The 19811-nt window shown below is 39.6% G+C and overlaps 1 protein-coding gene across 2 annotated transcripts in view; it reads right to left on the bottom strand.

Moving 5' to 3' along the window:
- Positions 1–468: 468 nt before the first annotated feature.
- Positions 469–19811, bottom strand: part of LOC103174580 (cysteine-rich secretory protein LCCL domain-containing 1) — a 37412-nt gene continuing 18069 nt past the window's right edge. For both annotated transcript variants that reach the window (XM_007887006.2, XM_007887007.2), the window contains exons 9-15: positions 19567–19633; positions 18379–18509; positions 17314–17357; positions 17144–17216; positions 13351–13426; positions 4769–4902; positions 469–2047 (exon numbers count right to left, since the gene is read on the bottom strand). In XM_007887006.2, the coding sequence (XP_007885197.1) occupies positions 1996–2047; positions 4769–4902; positions 13351–13426; positions 17144–17216; positions 17314–17357; positions 18379–18509; positions 19567–19633 (577 nt within the window). In that variant the 3' untranslated portion in view covers positions 469–1995. The remainder of the gene's footprint in view (positions 2048–4768; positions 4903–13350; positions 13427–17143; positions 17217–17313; positions 17358–18378; positions 18510–19566; positions 19634–19811) is intronic.

The following is a 19811-nucleotide window of genomic DNA, read 5'->3' on the forward strand; positions in this document are numbered from 1 at the left end:
GTGAATTATTTGAACAAGTTTGCTGAATTCAGCTGAGCTCTCTCGGGGAAAAGGGGATCTGTGCCTTTCACTAAGAGTTTTCTGTGATCAGCTAGCTGTGCCAAGCAAAGGATATCTCCTGCTCAGCAGCGAGATTTAAAATCAACTCCTACAATACCATTCTTTGTGGATGGAATTGATTCAGATCCAGTCGTTGAAGCAAAGTCTTTGAGCGATTCAGAAAATTAAGTTTATCTCTTCATTCTTTGCTCCACGTCCAACATGCATTGTTTGGAACATGTCTTCAGTTCCATCAGAAACTCAGTATTAGATGATGCGTGTTTTTTTTAAATTGTAAGAAAAAGAATGGCTGAAACAGAGTCATGAATCTGAGAGGGGAAGAAAGCAAGGCATTTGCTTCCAAAGCACGTAACGAAGATACAAACCTCTTCCCAAGAGTAATATGAATAAAAAAAAACAATTTTGCTTTGACATTAATAGGTTGGTCTTTTTTTATTTGAACTGTACAGATTTAGTAGCATACAATAAATATTTTCAGTAAGCTCAACATACTGCTATAGGACTGTGATAAAAATGTTATCAAATGGGGTACAAGATTCAGGCACAACTGGCTAACGTGTTTTTTTCCAAACCATCTATTTCAAAACTACACAGAAAGAAGCACAGCAGGCACATTTGCACAGAAATTCAAACGAGGAATTTGAACCTAACTTCTAGTTACCATCAGACACTGACACACTCCATCAAATGTAGGTGAGATTGTACAGCTGTTATCTGACTGCTACACACAGACACAGTGAGCAGATACAGTAGATGGAGTTCTTTCAGGCTTCATTAAAAGAAAAACAAAGATGGGAAAGAATTGAAGTAGCAGTGAGAATTCTGTAATATCATTTGTCTTTTCGCTGATTTACAATTGATTTTAATTTCAGACGCCATATCCTTCTGTGGGAAAATAACCCTCGCTACTGTACAGTACTAAATCCTGGATCCATTCACACCAACTCATGACAAGTTGAACGGTAACACATTTTGCTTTTTAAAGGTCTTTGACTAACTACAAGAGAGAGAGAAAAGCACTTTTACATTGTAAATAGAAGTCTGTTTGAGCACATATAGTATAACCGAGTATTTGAGGTAGTGAAGATACATATTGGCAGATAAGCATTCTCTGAGAGGCAGATTTCCTAAAATGTTTAAACATTACGAGTACAAAAGGCACCAAAACCATCAGAATAATATAAATAAATGTAATCAGCTTTGCAGTTTAAAAGCACAGCATTTTTCTTTCCATGGAAACAGGTCAACATTCGATCTTTTGTATACCATAGCACACATGATCTAAATATCACACCATACTTTGCTCACCACAGACATACCAACAAATATCTTTTGTAAAACTCTACTTGTGCACAAGCTGCCTTTTATTGTTCTCCAATGGGTTACTTATTTTTAAATAAACACATAGTACTGGTCTGCAAGCTTGAATGATTTAAAAAGAGAGAAAAGCGACTGAGGCGTGACATATATCCTAGGTTTTAAGGTATTGTCTGTACAAGGGAAGCTGGTTATATCTATCTAGATGAGTATGTTACTATAATATAATGTACTTCCTGGCCTGCCAGGTTGTCAAAGCCTTCAGCTCTTACATCAAATCCCATCCAATCTTGGTTTTCAGCTTTGTTTCTATTTTATTTGTGTCGTGGGGTTAGCAGCATTCTGTTAAGTAACAGTAACTTTGAAAGGCAATTTTTTTAAAAAATGTATACAATTTACAAGGGTACATTTACTGGTAATTTACTAAGGGCCTCTCAGCAGTGTTTGGGTGATCAGCAACACTCTTTTGTAATGCAAGATACAGGGTTTGTAATGAGTTGAACACTTTCTGCCAAAAATCACAACGGAGCAAAAAAGTACAGGAAATAGTTTGCACATTCCCTTTCTTTTCTTTCTTCCAAGTGCTGCCTTTATTAGCATGTGCTTTTCTCACCAGAATCAGATGATTGCAAATATTCTGAATGCTTTGCCTCCGGGTGGATTCCTAAGGCTAGAAGAAAGGAGTTAAAAACAAATAAATATTAAAACTATTTTTTCATGGATTGATTCTGAGTTCACAGCACTGCATTCCCTGCAGATAATTCTCATTATATTGTATTTTTGCTCACAAAATACACAGTTAATACACTTTACAATATATTCTGTGAAGCGCTTTGAGACGTCTTATTGTTATTATCCAAAAATTCACTCTATGCATTTGATAAAACGATAAAGATAGTTATGAATGTATCTTTACATCGAGAGGCACTTTTCTGATACAAAGCACCACTTACACTGCCGTATTTTCCGATAAACACACTATTGCCACTGGAGATATTTCCAAAATTAGCAGGATACACTTATAATGGTATTTCCCCAATAGAAACACATATCTAGTTTAGTAATATCCCTAAAAGCACAGATCAACACGCCCCAAAATCAGTGATTTATTGGGACTTTTCAAACTCTGAGGTTTATTCTAATGATCAGTAAATTTACAGGTAGGGTGGTCCTAGCTGAAGAAGCAACAGAAAGCTTGTCAGACAATACTTTCAACGGCAAGCTGTGCAGCTTTAGCTGGACCTACTCCAGCAATACCCCACTGACACTCTGAGGCCCACAAGCCTTTGGCTTCACAGTATATATTGCAAAGCGTATTAACTGTATTTTGTGGGCTAATATAATGAGAATTATCAGCAGGAAATGCAATCTCTACCCAATACTATTCTTGGTAAAGCAGAAGGTGCGTCTCCAAGGAGAGAGTGTGCATTTTAGACAGAGGGAAATTTCCATGTGCAAATAACATATATATGTGGAACTCTCAGTCTTGTCTGGATAATGTTCAGCATTACGATGGGTTTCTACATGTGTCAGACACCCAGCCAACCAAAATAAAAGTAAATTAACAATACTAGAAATAGACCTGTATTATTTTCTATTCATTAAAAGTCCCATTACTAATTCCCCACCCACCACAGTCAATTTGTCTGACCAATTGGAGAATAATGCAAGCTCACACAAAATCAGTACATTCATTGACAAGCAGAGAATAAGCCCCTTTGTGTGTAAAAACTTAAATATAGCACAAGCCTTGCAAGTGCAATATACTAAAATATAGTGGAACTGTACACTGCTTGTTGATCAGACTGTATTTCTCAAGGATTAAACAACATTAAACATCCAGGTTGATGCCATATTCAAGATTAATAACCCTTTTGTACTGTTGGAATCTCAGCAATATCGCTTCCAGTAATAAAGTTATTATGAGAAAGGAGGGGCATTTATGAACTTCCAACTCCTATTCACATTGACCAGAGCTGAGGAGAGGGCTGTACTTGTGCAAGAAAAGGCACCCATGAACTCCAATACTGTATGTTAGATTTTTAAAGTTATTAAAAAGACATCTGTCTCTATTTCATAAGTTGATAATTCATATCCCTGGTTAGTCTCCTCTTCTGCTTAGTTTACTTACATGAATAGTTTGCTTTATTGAATAATTTCCACTGGCCCTCCTGCTTGGCTCCCATAATCATCTCCTTACCTCAGGGGCTGATGGCATCACCCTTCATGGATGCACTCTACACCTCAAGGTGCCAATACGGAACTTGACATCCTGTTCAACCATCAACTGTCCGTAATACCCCGCATCCGTTCCATGACCCGCTCTGCCTTTCCCCACTTCTGCAACATTGCCCGGCTCCGCCACTGTCACTCACCGCAGGCAGCCGAGACCCTCATCCACACTTTCATTACATCGAGGCTCAACTATACAAATTCCCTACTTGTTGGACTCCCCAAGTGCTCCCTCCACAGGCTGCAGATCATCCAGAACTCTGCAGCCCGTGTCCTCTCCCGCACCAAGCTCTGCAACCCCATCACCCCCAGCCTTGCCCAACTCCACTGGCTTCCCATCACACAGAAAATACAGTTCAATATCCTGCTCCTCACCTTTAAAGCCCTCCATGGCCTTGCTACTCCCTACCTCTATGACCTCCTAACCCCCTACCATCCTGTCCACTCCCTCCGCCAGCGGGCTCCAGCCTGCTTCACGTCCTCCACCTCGCCCACCCACCATTGGCAGGTGGATCTTCAGCCTCTCTGCCCCCATCCTCTGGAACTCTATCCCATAGTCCCTCAACCTCGCCCCCTCTCTTGCCTCCTTCAAGACCCGTCTCAAGACCCTCCTCTCCATCATTCCTACCCCTACCCTACCTGCCCTCTACTCCTCCTGATCCCAACCACCAGCTCGGTTGAGGATCCCTGACTATCCAGCACCTTGAAAGGTCCACTTGTCATGAAGGTGCTATACAAAGGTTGTTGTTGAGTATTAAATTAACAAAATTTCATTGTATAACTGGTGCGTAACACAAGCAATGAATTAATGGTGGAAAATTAAAATGACTCCTACAGTATTTGACCTATAAAGTCCAGAGACTTTGTGAACAACTATATGAAAAAATACCTTGCGAAGCAGCATTAGTAAGCCGCTTTTTGGGGATATGTGTTTATCAGCTTACAGGAGCCAGGCAGTTCTGCATACCAAACCCTTTCCACTGACTTCATTAAATACCTCACAGCACATTTGGATCGGATACATTTTTTCCAGCCTGTTCACGTTGCACTCTACCCAATGAGGTGAGCTGTGATTTACCAGCTCGTTTCAACATTACATTTGTTTTAACCATACGTTTGGTTTCCAACTAAGTCTGCTGATTTAGTTTGTTGTTCTGACCTTTCAGAGAAGATTCCGTTCTGGTATGAACCACTGTAATATTTCTTCTTGTCAATCGGCATGATGTCAATGTACCCGCCTAGATGGTTGCGAATGATCCCAGCATGTACGGCTGTCCTGCAAATACTGGACCTCTGCAGAGAGAGAGAAAAAAATACAAACGCATTTTACACAATGAAACAAATCTGTGCAGCACTGCTTGGCTGAACAGCTAACTGAAAGCTATGTAAGAAACGTAGGAACAGGACTAGGCCATTCATGGAGCCCTGTAGCTCAGTGGTTGAGCACTCGCTTTGCAAGTGAGAGACCTGAGTTCAATTCCAGGTCAGGGCGAAACCTTGGGCAAGTTTCCTTACTCCACACACCTGATAATAATCCCTGCAATAAACAAAACAATAATAAATTGGTCATTTTTAATCCACGACTGTTTGTGGGACATTGCTGTGCGCAATTGGCTGCCGCGTTCGCCCACAAATATACAGTCAATTCACTTTACAGTGTGTTCTGTGAAGCGCTTTGGGATGCCCACCCAACATGAAAAGCGCTATATCAAATGCAAGGATTATTATTATTATTCAGCTCCTCAAGCCTGTTCCGCCATTCTATGAGATCTGTACCTGAGCTCCAATTCAAAAATAATTCCCAAAACAAAAACAAAGTACCCAACAACGCCTCACACTTACCTTGTTTACTCAAATCTAAGGCGACCCCAAAAAGTAAAGAAGGGGTTTGGGAATAATGAGGAACTGCAATTCTTAAGATGTGCCGTGACTTTGCAAGTACTTTTGAAGAAGCAAAAAAAAATTACCCTGGGATGTAGATTTGTGTTTCACACAGATAACATTTCAAAGTGTTTAAGTATTGTAAAGGTTAATGATTCAGCTTACTCGTAGGAAGCACGGTTAAATTATAGCTTGCAGCATTGAGGAAACAAAAGAAGGTAATTTAAATTGGCATTGCCGCTCGCTGTTTCAGGTCCTCCCTTTTAAACTTAGGCATGTAAATTATGAAATAACCAATAATGTTCTTAAGTATAAAATACTTCATCATTGGAGAAATTTCTCCATGAAAGTACTTAAAAACTACAAAATGATAACTCAGGTCTGAGTATGTATGGTTGGGACTTCAGTAAACTTTGGATGAGATGTTAAAGCGAGGTGCCATCTGCCTGTTAGGGTGGACATTAAAGATCTCAACGTATTATTGGAAAAAAGAAAGAAGTTTTCTTCCAGTGTCCTGGCCAACAATACTGCCAGACAAAATTAGTCACTCACATCATTGGTGCAAATTGGCTGCCACGTAAGTCTACTAATACAGTCACAATAAAATCCCATAAAACGCTTTGAGCCATCTCGACAACAAGAGGCACTATATCAAATATGAGCATTATTCATTATTATTATTATTATTATCATTATTAGTGTGGTAAGGATTCAATCTCAGGTATACTCACTCTACAATTAACTTACAGTCCCTCTCTTGACCCGACCTACTCTGAATCCTTCCTCCCAAAGAGGGGAGCTGAGGGCACAGGTCAATCCAAGATGGAACTCACACATATGAATCTCAGGGTAAAAGGGTCTGACTCTATTTATTCAATCCACAACTGTTTAAGGGATGCTGCTGTGCACAATTGGCTGCTGCTGCGTTTTGCCCACAAAATAAACAGTCAATTCACATTGCAGTATATTCTGTGAAGCATTTTGAGACGTCTCAAAGACGTGATAAGATGCTATACCTAATGCAAGGATTATTATTCCCGGAGCAATTGGGCCATATACATTTTGGTAAGAATTCATATAACTGAAGCCCTTGGAAAAAACAGACAGCTGCTGCAGCTATTAAAATATTTTATGTGTAGTGCGTCTTCCGACAAGGATTTAAAATCACTCAGTCAAACCTAATCAGGAATGTTTCCCTTTACCCGTTTATCTGGCGTTAGAACCCAAAAGATTTTAAGAGTACCCAAAAGGTTGAGTCAAGACCATGCACGTGTTTGATTTAACTGCTCAGAGTGAATAGTTAAGTATCATAAGGATCAATCTGAGGCTCTTGCTGTGATTCAAATATAATGGAGTAATTTAAATAATATTGACATCTGGTGAACACATTAACATTCTTTACATCTGGCTCACTCTGCTTAACAAAAGTGGTGGTGCTTAGACAGAGCAAATTCTGTATTCTATCAGTCAAATACAGCTATATGCAGTTATTTCCTTGTCTTCCAGTGTCATTCCTCGCATGCACGTGCTATTTAATGCATTGCATAAGCCAATATAAACACTTCATGATGGATTATATAACCACTCTTTATTGCCGCACTGTGAGCACACTTGGACTGAGTTTTGTAGGTCACTGAACCCCGATTATCACTGTGCTCAATTCATCATTCTCCTTTCTACCGCCATTCAGTAACATTCAGGAGACCAGAGACATCTAATCAGACAACTTTTCATTTTGCACAGCTTTAACATAATCTGCACTGTCAAATGCAATGCTAAGCCTTTCTGTTACTGTATCAGAACTCACTGCAAATTGTGTTAGGGCATATTTCAAAATTATATTAAAAAATTACACAAATATTCAAATGATGACCACTTTCAGCTGAAAGTTGAATCAACAGCATTTGTAAGTTTAGCTTATTCAACAAAGCTGGCTGTTGCAACAGTAAAGAAAAACAAATACTGTAAACAGTAGAAGTAACAAAGTACGTACCAGGGTAATTCACATGACAGTAACTTCAAAACCAGTACAGACTCTTGGTTTATTCATTTGATTGGTGTTTCACAATTAAAGTAATTGCTGAAGTTGAAAAAGCAATAAAGTGTTTAAAAAAAACTAATCCTTGCATTTGATTTAGTATCTTTTCATATCATTGAGGCGTCTGAAAGGGCTTCACAGGATATACTGTTATTTAGTGACTGTGAATTTTGTGGGCGATCAAGGCAGCCAATTTGTGCACAGCAATAGCCCATAAACAGCCATGAATGAATAAGTGATTTTATTTGGGGGAATTGTTGGTCAGGATACGAGGAGAAACTCTCTTCTCTTTTTGTATAGTGCCATGGGAACTTTAATGTCCACCAGAAGAGGTGGATGGGACCTTCGTTTAACGCCTCATGCGCTGACATAAATTTACATCAAGTTAACACTTTGTTTTATTCCTATGTTAAAAGACCTTTATAGGACATTCTCAGATCTGCTTTCAAAGCAGAAAATCAGACGTGGGTGGGCAGTGAATGTGAATAAACTTCGACAACACTCAGGCAAAAAATCACACCCTGATGTAGATTTAAATCACTCTAAGGGTTAATACACTAACAGTATTCCGGAACAGGGTGAAAATCAAACTGAAATTGTCTGAACGATCTCAGATTTTTAAGAAAAAACACGGTTAAAGAACAATTACTCCCAAAGGTGAAAAAAAGTATTACTCGAAGCTATCAAAACAAACTATACTGCTTCAAAAAAAGGTCTTTTGTTTGACCTGGGGAAAAGGAAAGGATTGCCGTGGGCCTGCAGGACAGGTTTTAAACAGTTTTGCAAGTGAAGCAGGTGATACCTTCTTATTTAGAGTTAGCCTTGAAATTATTCCCGGCATGATCAGCTTAATAAAGTCAAGGACAGAAGGAAAACATAAAGGACAAAAGGAAAACGTGTGTAGTTGTGGTGGAGCTTCAGTTCCCTAAACGCTTATCTCTTCCCTAATGGTAGATTGGGTTGCATTTAGGAAGGATGCAGTTCAGACGACATCCTGCATTAAGTGCTTCAGCAGTCAGGGCCTCTCTATGACCTTTTCAGATTTTGTTTTGGTCAAAGATTGCCATTCTCCTGTGAACATGAATTGGGTGGACACAAGTGAATGGATTTATTCCAAGAACCTAATAAATCCAATCTGCAGCAATTAACATCACTTTGGTTCTATACCGTGAGGACCATAAGACAGGGGTTCTGACTATTATTGCTGTTATTTTGCTATGCACTCTCTGAACCTGGTGACGAATAATTCTGTTGATAAAGGCAGATTAGTCTCAAATCTAGTCATACTTGAAAAGAAATCGTCCTAAAATACTGTGGCACAGTCGCCATTCCACATGCAGGGGCAGAAAACCGGCCCAAGTTATTTGTTGTGAAGCTGCTGGTAAAGTAGTGAAGCCATTTGAAAATGACACTCACCATTCCAATTCTAAGATAGGAACTACAACAACAACTTGCATTTATATGGGGTCCCTCACACAGGGTAGTATGTCAGAGCTCTTGACAGTGTTGGAGCATGAGACCGAGCCAGGGGAAATTGGGGAGGTGACTCTACGCACGGTCGAAGAGGAAAGTCTTCAGGCATAACCTGAAGATGGGGAAGGAAGTAGGCTATAGCCCGGACCTTGGAATAGAGAGACATCCCTCAAAACTAACATTGTTCCAATGACCAATTATAAACTTGGTTCAACACCTTGGTTTTACTATGAGAGAACAGCAATGTATTGAACAATGAGTTGTGAATAAAGTGCACTTAAACCAGGGTAGACATTGTTCTTCTGAGCTTCTCGTTGGTGTGGCTCGGCACATTATTGCTGTTTAGTTTTGGAATATCCCCATTGTCAGAGAGATGAGTCCTGGGGTAATAGTATTAGGGTGATTTTCCAGGGGTAATAATCCCTCCAAAAATATATATATTAACAATAATTTAGTCACTCAATCCACGACTGTTTGTGAGACATTGCTGTGTGCAATTGGCTGTCTCGTTCCTCTCACTAAACACACAGTCACTACACTTTACAGTATATCCTGTGAAGCTCTTTGAGACACCTCAATTACATGATAAGGTGCTATATCAAATGCAAGGGTTATTATTATTATTATTATTATTACTGCTGTTTCAAATGATGGCATCTGAACACAATCATGTCTCACTGAAGACTTACTGTCGGACACCACCTTCAAATCATCTAGTAAATGATAACAAGCCTCAGCGTCAAAGTAGGAGAGTTAAAGGAACTCATAAGACCAATGTCATCACTTCCAGGGAAGACAATTTAAGTGGTAATGTAATTTCTGGAATGCCTTTGACAAATGCAGTAATTTTAAGAAAGGCAAGCAAAATACTCCATTCTGACACATCAAGGATGGAGACAAATCATATTCCAGAACTTTGTTTCATAAATTAAACATACCACTGTTCTGATATAGATCCCCAGAAAATCTATAGTCTACTAGATTGAACAATAGGAGGTCAAAATAGCTATTGGTCACAATCAAATGGTGTGGGTTCTGGATGCAGATCATCCAGAACTCTGCAGCCCATTTCCTCTCCCGCACCAGGCTCCATGACCCTATCACACCCATCCTCGCCCAACTCCACTGGCTTCCCATCACACAGAGGATACAGTTCAAGATCCTGGTCTTCACCTTCAAAGCCCTCCATGCTCTTGCTCCCCCCTACCTCTCCAGCCTCCTAACCCCCTACCATTCTGCCCACTCCCTCTGTTCAGCAGGCTCCGGCTTGCTTCACATCTCCCATCTCGCCCACCCCACCATTGGTGGGCAGGCCTTCTGCCACTCTGCCCCCACCTTCTGGAACTCCATCCCACAACCCCTCCACTTCGTCCCTTCCCTTACCTCCTTCAAGACCCATTTCAAGACCCTCCTCTTCGACCGTGCTTTCGATCACCCTGCTTCCCCACCTGCTCTCCATTCTCCCCAATCCCGACGCCCCAGCTCGGCTCCGAAACTCTGACTTTCCAGCATCTTGGGTCATCCTCCCGACGTGAAAGGCACTATACAAATGTAATTTTGTTGTTGTTATCCATTACTGATATTGGATAGATAGACTGGTTCCAGTTTGAAAATCCCATACAGCATATGTCTGGCCGGGAGCTTGAGCTGACTCAGGGAGCCCAGCCAAAGACTGTCTTTAAACAGACAGGTTACTCAATTTGTTTTTAAGAGACTGGCAACCAGGCATTGCAACCATGACAGTTGCCCAGTTAGGGACACAAATATTAGGAACTTGGCAAGAAGGCTGGCAGCTCCACTGTGGACCAAACCCAAACTGTTAGTTTTCTTTTCAGCTGGGATGGAACGTTGACCTAAATAACTATTTTTAGCAGTGTAACTGCTGCAACCCAATTCCCAACATTAGTTTAGGTACAATAGAATGATTCATTCAGTCAAACAATTGCTTGCATGAATCGCTCAATGCACAACATATCATTGGTGTCTGTCCTATGTGTCATCCGCTCTAATCTAACCTCAAGAACATCTTCCTTCCTTTAAGTTCCTCCACGGTCTTGCCCCTATCTACCTCTGCAAACCCTCAAACCATGCTGACCCTGTCACACCCTTCACCAAGCTACTTCATGTCCCTCACCCAACTTTTGTGGGGCAGGCATTCAGCCTATTTGCCCTCACTCTCTGGAACTCCATCCAGAAGTCCCTCCGTTAGCACATTCAAGGTCTGTCTCAAGATTTCCTGTAAAAAATGTTTAATATTCTTTTTGAAAATTTCAACAGCATTCTCTCACTGATTGTGGTTATGGGGCTGCCCATTGAATTTTCTATTTCCAGGAAATGTATCAAGAGGTTGAATGAATCCACTATAAAAACAAAGAAATGAAAACAGTTATCTGCACGAAGAACATACCTTCTAGGAATAATAAAAAGGGTTTTTTCATGCCTTTCCTTAAAAAGAAAAGTTTGCTTACAATAATAATCCTTGCATTTGATACAGCACCTTATGTTGTTGAACCACCTCAAAATGCTTCAGACTATGTATTTTGTAGCCAATTTGCACATAGCACCGTCCCACAAAGGGCCAAGGAGTTATGCCACAGTTGTGCAAGGAACACCAGCACAATATTGTGTTAGTCATTGAGTGAATTGATCTTTATTATAAATGAATAGTATAAGATAAAACACAAGTTGACTTTTAGTCCTTGCATTACGACTCTAATAGCAGCATTTAGCTCACATATATTAATTGAAAGGGAAACTGAATCATTGTGTTAACTGGTAATATTTCAAATTGTTTACTTATAAGTAAGCACTCCCAAGTGTTGAGCCATATGGCTCTGTATTGTGGAGAATACCATCCCTATATCATTGCACATTTTCACCACTTTGACTTTCCTTCATTAACTAGGTTCTGGAAGAATAGCATCTCTGTGCCTGCCTTGTTCTCTCTAAGTACACTCCAAAACTTTCCACAGAACTTTGGCTAATAAAAGCAACAATAAATATTGATGTGGGTTCTGGGTCCAAGTCCTCTGGAAAGTGCTGTAGTGGCAGTACAAAGCACCAGCTATCGTCAGTGATGGATGGCATCCTTCTGAGATAACACTTCATGAACACATAATGGTATTCCCTGGTATTAAAAAATATTTACAAGCTGGATATCTCAAAAAGCTTCATGGCAAATGTCTCACGGCACTCAGCAGACAGATTTTCTTAGTTAGCAAATGGTACAATTCCCTTAACAAACATTAACTCAGTCAGTAAAATACAATCTTCCATAGGATGGATGAGTGACAGCAGCAACAGTTAATTCACAAATGGCACAGTCCTAAGTCTGAGTATTCTTTGCTCACTGTGTATTCCACAGTTTATCTTTTGCTGTCTTCTACTTTTTGATCAGTTTCCCTTTGACACCTATTTTGACATGGACCTTTGACAGATAAATCAAAACTTACAGGTATTGGCTCAGATCAGCAGGCAACTAAATGCCCATTTGTGCACACTGCCAAAGTCTACTTTTGCTCAATGCTTCAATTAGGTTCAAACTAAGATGGAACTAAACTTTTACCCCCATTTGACTTGAAACATTTTGTGTACTCAGTTACTCATAAGCATTATTAAAGGTGAGGGTTAAAGACTGCTCTGCATTTTCTAACACAAGTTGAAATAAGATGTCTCCATATGCTTCTGCAAAGTTCAACAATTTGTGCACGTGTGTATATGGTAGAGATTTAATGAGCTACTTTGCCAAGCCAAAGTCACCATCACTGAAGGTCACAAATAAATGTATTCTTCTGAGCACTGCTTTTGTCAATGGAGCACATTATCCTGCAGTCCCGACACCCAAGAATTTTTAAAAGGAATGTCCTGAATGCATTCCCAATCTCTTGTTCTGATTTAAACTTCAAGTAGAACACAGGCAAATTAGTCTGGAACACCAGGGATTGCAAGATTCATCTGCATGTTCACTGTGATATTGATCTTTACAAGGGAAGTTAGGAATGTGCTTGTCCTTGCAGCTCTGGGATACCATTCCGAATCCCATGCAGTTAAACAGGATGAAAGTTTCTCCAGCCTTTGAAACAGTTCTCAATGAGTATGGATGCCTCAGTCCAGAGGTTAAAAGTCTCAATGTTCAAGTTACCAATTTTAAATTAGTGATAAACAGAAGTAAGTTTCATAAAATTTTGCTCAGAACATATATATATATATAGTTATTGAGCAATTTTGTAACATTTAAATGAAACATTTTGCAAACTATGAAAAGAATGCAAGTTATTCAGGATGGAGAATTTTATAACATCAGAAAAACATACAATATTGAGTTAGAGAGAAATATTCCAGCAACTTACATCAGAGTAGATGTGAGTTCCAATCACCCGAGCAAGGTGAGGGTTTTCCTGCAAACAATTTTTTGGGCAATATATCCTGAAAGCAGAGAGCAACACAGGATCATTGAAGTGAGGAGTGAAAGACATATGGATGTTATGCTATGACATGCATCATCAAAACGACACATTGAGCCTGACATTCTTCAGATCATTAACTTGAGTGGCATGTTCAAGGTCAAGGGTGGAATGGCAGGAAATTGAGCTAAAGAACAATTCGATTCATAGCCATTCCCCACATTCCACAGAAACTGGTACAAATATTTGCACTAATAACGGTGGAAAAGGTCTAGTTAAGACTCTGTGGCCTTGTTAAAGATAATTAAAGAAGAATGCATCCAGCTTTGCAGACTGCAGAAGGAAAATCAAAAAGGAAGTTACTTACACCACCTTGACATTTCTCAGTGTAATGATAACAAGAGTCATAAATCATCAACTGGAGTGACAGAAATGACAGAAATGAAATGAACTTGACTGTCCAGAATGGCTGCAGCAACACTGGAGATATTGTAGATCAAGAAATTGTAAAGAAAAGTTATTTTCAATATATTCCCCCAAAAGTTCCCAGATAAAATTGGTCATTTACTTCATGGCTATTGTAAAAAACTGTTGTACACAAATTGGCTGCCACGTTTACCTGCAAAATACAGTCAGTATACTTTACATAAATTCCTGTGAAGCTCCTTGAGACGTGCACCCGACTCGAAAGGTGCCGTATCAAATGCAAGGATTATCATTATTATTATTACTCTTAATAGGGCAGGGTTTATGAGAATTTAAGTTTCTACAAACATGTCCTGATTCATTGGGTCAGTCTCCTACACAGTTTCTTGAATTCCTGTGAGTTTGTCCCTTTACATTCATCATCTTTCATAGTTCCAGGATTTTCTTGTTAAAATTATATATAATATTCAAGCAAAGTAGCAAAAATAAGTGAAAGGGAAACTTAAAAAGTGACAGCGTCAAATTTAACATCCAAATAAATTCTGCAAAAACAATCATATATCTAAGTTATGCCAATACTAACACTATCATTGCTCAAACATCTCATGTTTGATCAATTAACATCACAACATTTAACACTTTGTGAAAGCACAAGAGTGATGCGAAGCCAGACAGACAGCTGATAAAATGTCTGCAACATTGAGAGGGGCGAGTGGTGACAAGTGGAGCCCTGAGCATTTGGCACAGGAAGGAGTTGGGCTCAGACCATCGATCTGAGGAAGAGCAAGGAGAATAGAGTAGTGAATGGGTCTTCAATTTGAGAGTCTTGAGACTATGCAAGCAGATGGTCTGAAAGTGCAATGTCCCTGGATTTGGAATGGATCTACTGAAAGGTTGCATTGTCACGCCCTTCACATTCTTGTCTTTGGAACATTTAGCATCCAACAGATAGATATTATAATAATCTTTGCATTTATTACAGCACCCTCATTGAAATGTCTCAAAGTGCTTCACAGGATTTGTACTGTGAAGTTCATTGCTCAATTAAAAAGCAATCTGATGCTGTGATGGTTGGGGGTGGGGATGAGGGGGGGGGAGAAAATGGGGTGGGTGTTATGGAAAGATGAGATCAGATGAGTCAAAGGGCTTTCTTAACCCAAATCAACCTTGTGATCTTGTTTGGGAGCCAAGCCAGGATTGTCAAGTTCCTTGGGATGTCCTCCCAATGTGAAAGATGCTTTATAAATATAAATTTGTATTGTATTGTATCTTGCAACTGTATACTTGTAGGTGAACACTGTTATGAGGGGATTGCAATGGAACAGCATCACTCAACTCCCAGCAATCCATTTTGTTAGAATCGCAATTATTAGACATGGAGCTAGGTTTGAGAGGATGAAATGAGTGATGGGCAGTGGTGAACACCGAAGCATTTGAGGTTGGTTTAACATCGGGAAAGGAACATTATTTTACTGCAGTGGTAAAGGGAGAAATTCATCTATTTACAGTTTGTGTTGATTTGTACGTTGCAAGGCTGACTTCCTACACCACAAATGACATTTGTGCCACTTTATTGCTGTTTGCAGAAACACTTGCTGGGCTCACGCCCCCAGAAGCCAAAGTTTCAACTTTATTTGCGATGTCGGCAGCAAGCCATTGAACTCCAAGGATTCCGCACTGCACAGCTGCACTCACAGATTATTCACTTTCTACCATTCAAATGGATTGTGAGTAGACTTGACCATTGTTAAAATCTGACTGTAACAACAACAACTTGCTTTTACATAGCGCTCTTCATGCAGGGTAGAGTCCTGGAGCACTTCACAGTGGTGGTATGTGAAAATGAGCCTAGGGGACAGGGAAGTAACTATAAGCACAATTAAAAAAGGTCTTTAAGCGGGATTTGAAGTTGGGGAGGGACAATTGCAGTTACCTCCTCACCAGGCCTAGCGCTAATAAAATTGTGTTTCTCAAAATCATCATTGATGAATTTACATCCATTTTACGCTCTGGATCATATCAATTCTACTGTGTCCATAAGAAATCTCTAACCAAACAATTTGAAGCAAGAAATTCCTCATGCTGCCAAGTCTGGTGAGTTGCAAAGTATACATTATGAAGAGGCAAAACACTGAGTGCCAGTTTATATTGTCAAAGTTGCCGCACTCAGTGATGCAAGGAATTCCTCATCCCTTAGCACAACAAAACCTTGTTTTTCGCACGGTCACCTGACTCCAATGTCTCTTCAGCCGGAAGGCTTGAAAAGATGTCAGGTCACGGCTGATGTCTCTTCCTGTGGGTTTCACGCTACACGCAACAAGTGCCACTAACGTCATTCCCTTCATTCTGCACATATGGTGATAGGGACTTCCTCTCACTCAGTTCAACAACAGCAACTTGGATTTATATAGCGCCCTCCACGCCGGAAGGTGACCAAAGGCGCGGTCGAAAAGAAAGGTCTTCAGCAGAGACCTGAAAATAGGAAGAGAGGGGATGAGGCGAAGGGAGTGAGGAAGGAAGTTCCAGAGCCTCGGGGCATAGTGGCTGAAGGCACAGCCGCCGAGGATGGAGCAGATTAACCCTATTAACCCTGCAAGCCAAAGCTCTAAAGGATAGTGTGGGAAAGCTTACAAGCCAGCAATATTAATGGCAAGCTATACGGTTACAACTGGATAGACTCCTACCCCAACGCACACTCTGGGTCCTCAAGCCTTGTGCCAATTTGCACCTAATACTTTGCTGAATTAGTAAAACAGGATGCGTCCCTCCAGGGAGAGTGTGCGTATTCCATTCCAATAAACACCTCTGGAATTTCCATGTATAGATGGGATGCCTGAAATTCTGTTTGGTTTGGATACTCTTAAGCATGGTGAAGAGTTTCTACTTGTGTCAGCCACATGGCTGACCAACAAAATAAAAAGGCATTATAATGCGATTCCGCTGTATGTAACATTATCACGTTTAAAACAAATTAGTTGAAACAGATTATAATAGTAATGTAATAGCACAAATAACCTGAAACAGATAAACTCCCAACCTTTCAGCTGCAGAAATTGTGAAAATGAAATAACAGTAATAATTTGATATTGCATCTTATAAAGTCATCAAGATATTTCAAAGCGCTTCACAGAGTATACTTGTAACGTGTAGTCAGTGTGTGTTTGGTGGGTGAATACTAACCGCAGCCAATTCGGACACAGCAATGTTCTATAAACAGCCATGAAATGAATGAGCATTTTTATCAGAAGGATTGTTGGCCAAAACAATAAAACTCTGAGGTAGTGTCTCAATCATTCTTGCGCTTTCTTCTTACCTTGGGCAGTGTGAAACTGGTTTGGTGAATGTACACATCTGGTTCGCTTTTGTCTGGCAGTCAGCAGATCGAACTGGAGAAAACAGATGGAGTTACTAACAATACACAGTCCAATCTGCTACAATCAAGTCGATAAAAGCTGATGAGAACTGTATTTTAAAGCGACTAACCTATTACTTTTGAGATGGTAAATGAATTGGCAGGCTTGTATTTGCTAAAACAAAATAATAATACAAGTTACAATACAAATTTACATTTATACAGACCCTTTAACATTGGAAAGATGTTGTCAAACTCAGACTTGTACTGAGCCACATGTGTGACTCATGAAAAACAGTTTGAGCCAGTTGAAAAATGATACTCCAGAGATGCATGTGTGAGTACGTCAAAAACACTTTTTGACGTACGTCAAAAACACTGGGTGCTTTCAAATACTCCGCACCTAATTCAAACTTGCAGCAATTATGCAATCATTTGTTAATTTTCGAATTCACTTGCAAACAAGCCATTGACATTGTACAGTTGCATGTGCAACTTGCTACTATTCAACTGATGCTCATTTACATACAAAGAGAGTAGAGACATCTTGAAGTGCAAGTTATATTTATTTAAATACATGGAAAACACTTTCTGGGAATTGTGCATTTAATATACAAATCCATGTCATTACTTTGTCACTCAAATAAACATCAATTGAATACTTCTTTTGTTTGATTATTCGGACAAATGTTATTTTAGATGATCCTTTCAATTGAATATTTGAAAAGCTGACTATAGAATAGATGGGAGCATACATATAATGCATTTAAATAGTCATGTACATGTCTCTGTAAGCAATTTTCAGCAGGAATTATCTAAGGCGTATGCTTCTGCTGAAGCTGAGGTGGCTGTGAACCACACGAGACCCTTGATGTGCCACATGTGGCTCTATGATTTATCAATGCAGTCCTAAGGCATAGTTTGTGTGTCTGCAGGCAACATCACCAAGTCTGCCGTTTTCTCACTTCAACTTGTCATTGTGGAATTCAAGCTCTTGTATACAGAAACAATAAGAGATCTGATTCCAAGTAGGATCTTTGGAAATTTGTTGGGAAAACCAGCTATTTTATAGTATGATTTGTCGTCAAACTCTGATTGCAAAATCAAAATAATAATAATAAATAAGAAGAATAAGAATAATGATGATGATAAAATAAGATTTTTGTGCTTTACAATTGGGAGTCACCAATTCTTACCCAATCGACTGGACCCCATTCCTGTTGTTTTTTATGAAGAAAGGTTTCTTTCCTTGTCTGGTAATATCTACCCAGCCACCTTCATTGTCCAACACTCCGTAATGTATTCCAGCTCTACACACACTTGATTGCTGGGGGAAAAAAAGGGTAAAACATTAGAGAAGGATAACATACACACAGTTAATCAGTCTAGATGGAGCGGAGCAGAGGAGGTCACTTGAGGTAACTTATATTCCTTCTTTTGTGTTTTGCCTACAAACACCAGTTACTACACTTTACAATATATCCTGTGAAGCGCTTTGAGACATCCTCCCAACGTGCAAGGCACTATACCAAATGTAAGGAATATTATTATTATTCTCAGTCAGATTTCAGTGTCGGGTGCATCCTTAAGGTGGAGAATATTTCATTGGTCCTCAGTCAAGGTGGTTTTGAAGTATATCATACCTTCCTCCAAGCTGCCTGGAGCATTTCCACCTCCAATTTCCTGCCACCCACTTGAATGGAAGGCTACCCATTTTGAGTGCTATTGTTGGAAGTGGCCATCTGCCCCGGACGTCGGGCAATAGTTAGTTTGAGTACTAGGCAATGCCACAGGAGTAGCTGACAGGAAGGCAAAAGTTACAAGCTCCTTGGGTCTCACACAAACTCGGATTTTACAGGGTCAGCAAAAGTAGTATGTGTTCCTGGAGGAATGTTGACACCCACGGAAGTTTCAATCATCCAATCCAATGTTGGAATACAATAATGTGGTTTCACACATCGAACACCCACTCCAACTGGATATTTTTATGCCAATAACAATGCCCGATGGAATTTTAGGCTTTTTAGGTAAATTGCATTATTTTACCCTCCAAATTCAATTACTAACATTATAAACATTAAGATGGAATTTCAGGCCTTACATGGGTTAGTAATAGTTCCCAATATGTCAGTATCTTCAGTTCTGATACTCCAGTATAATAGCATGAAGGAAAGCAAGGAATAAAAGAATGGTTTATGATTTACGAGATCCAATACATGACTCTGGAACTAACATCAAGAGATATCAAAAATGAGTTGTTAAACAGATTAAGAGATTCAGTAAATGTCCAGTGCTTTTTTAAAATTGTAAACTAGAGCAATTTCCAAGATTAGCAGCTATACAATTTCCAGCAAGAAAGAGTCACCTTTTATTGCATTACTTACCATTTCATAATGCAGAGTTCCAATAACTTTAGCTTTACTCTCTAAACACCCAGCTGGGCATTCATATCTGAAATAGGAATAACAGATGTGTTCTTCGCTATTTTGGTGATATATATAGAGCAGGAAGAACAAACTGATAACTTTATGACTTCTACTCTTAGAAAGTTTTACACATGAGCTTTGGACCTTTATATCAGTATAAACTTGATCACCAACATAAAGATTTTTCTTTTTAAAAATTTAAT

The sequence above is a fragment of the Callorhinchus milii genome, unplaced genomic scaffold (genome assembly GCF_018977255.1).
Source record: "Callorhinchus milii isolate IMCB2004 unplaced genomic scaffold, IMCB_Cmil_1.0 Scaffold2, whole genome shotgun sequence".
NCBI classification, from domain to species: Eukaryota; Metazoa; Chordata; class Chondrichthyes; order Chimaeriformes; family Callorhinchidae; genus Callorhinchus; species Callorhinchus milii.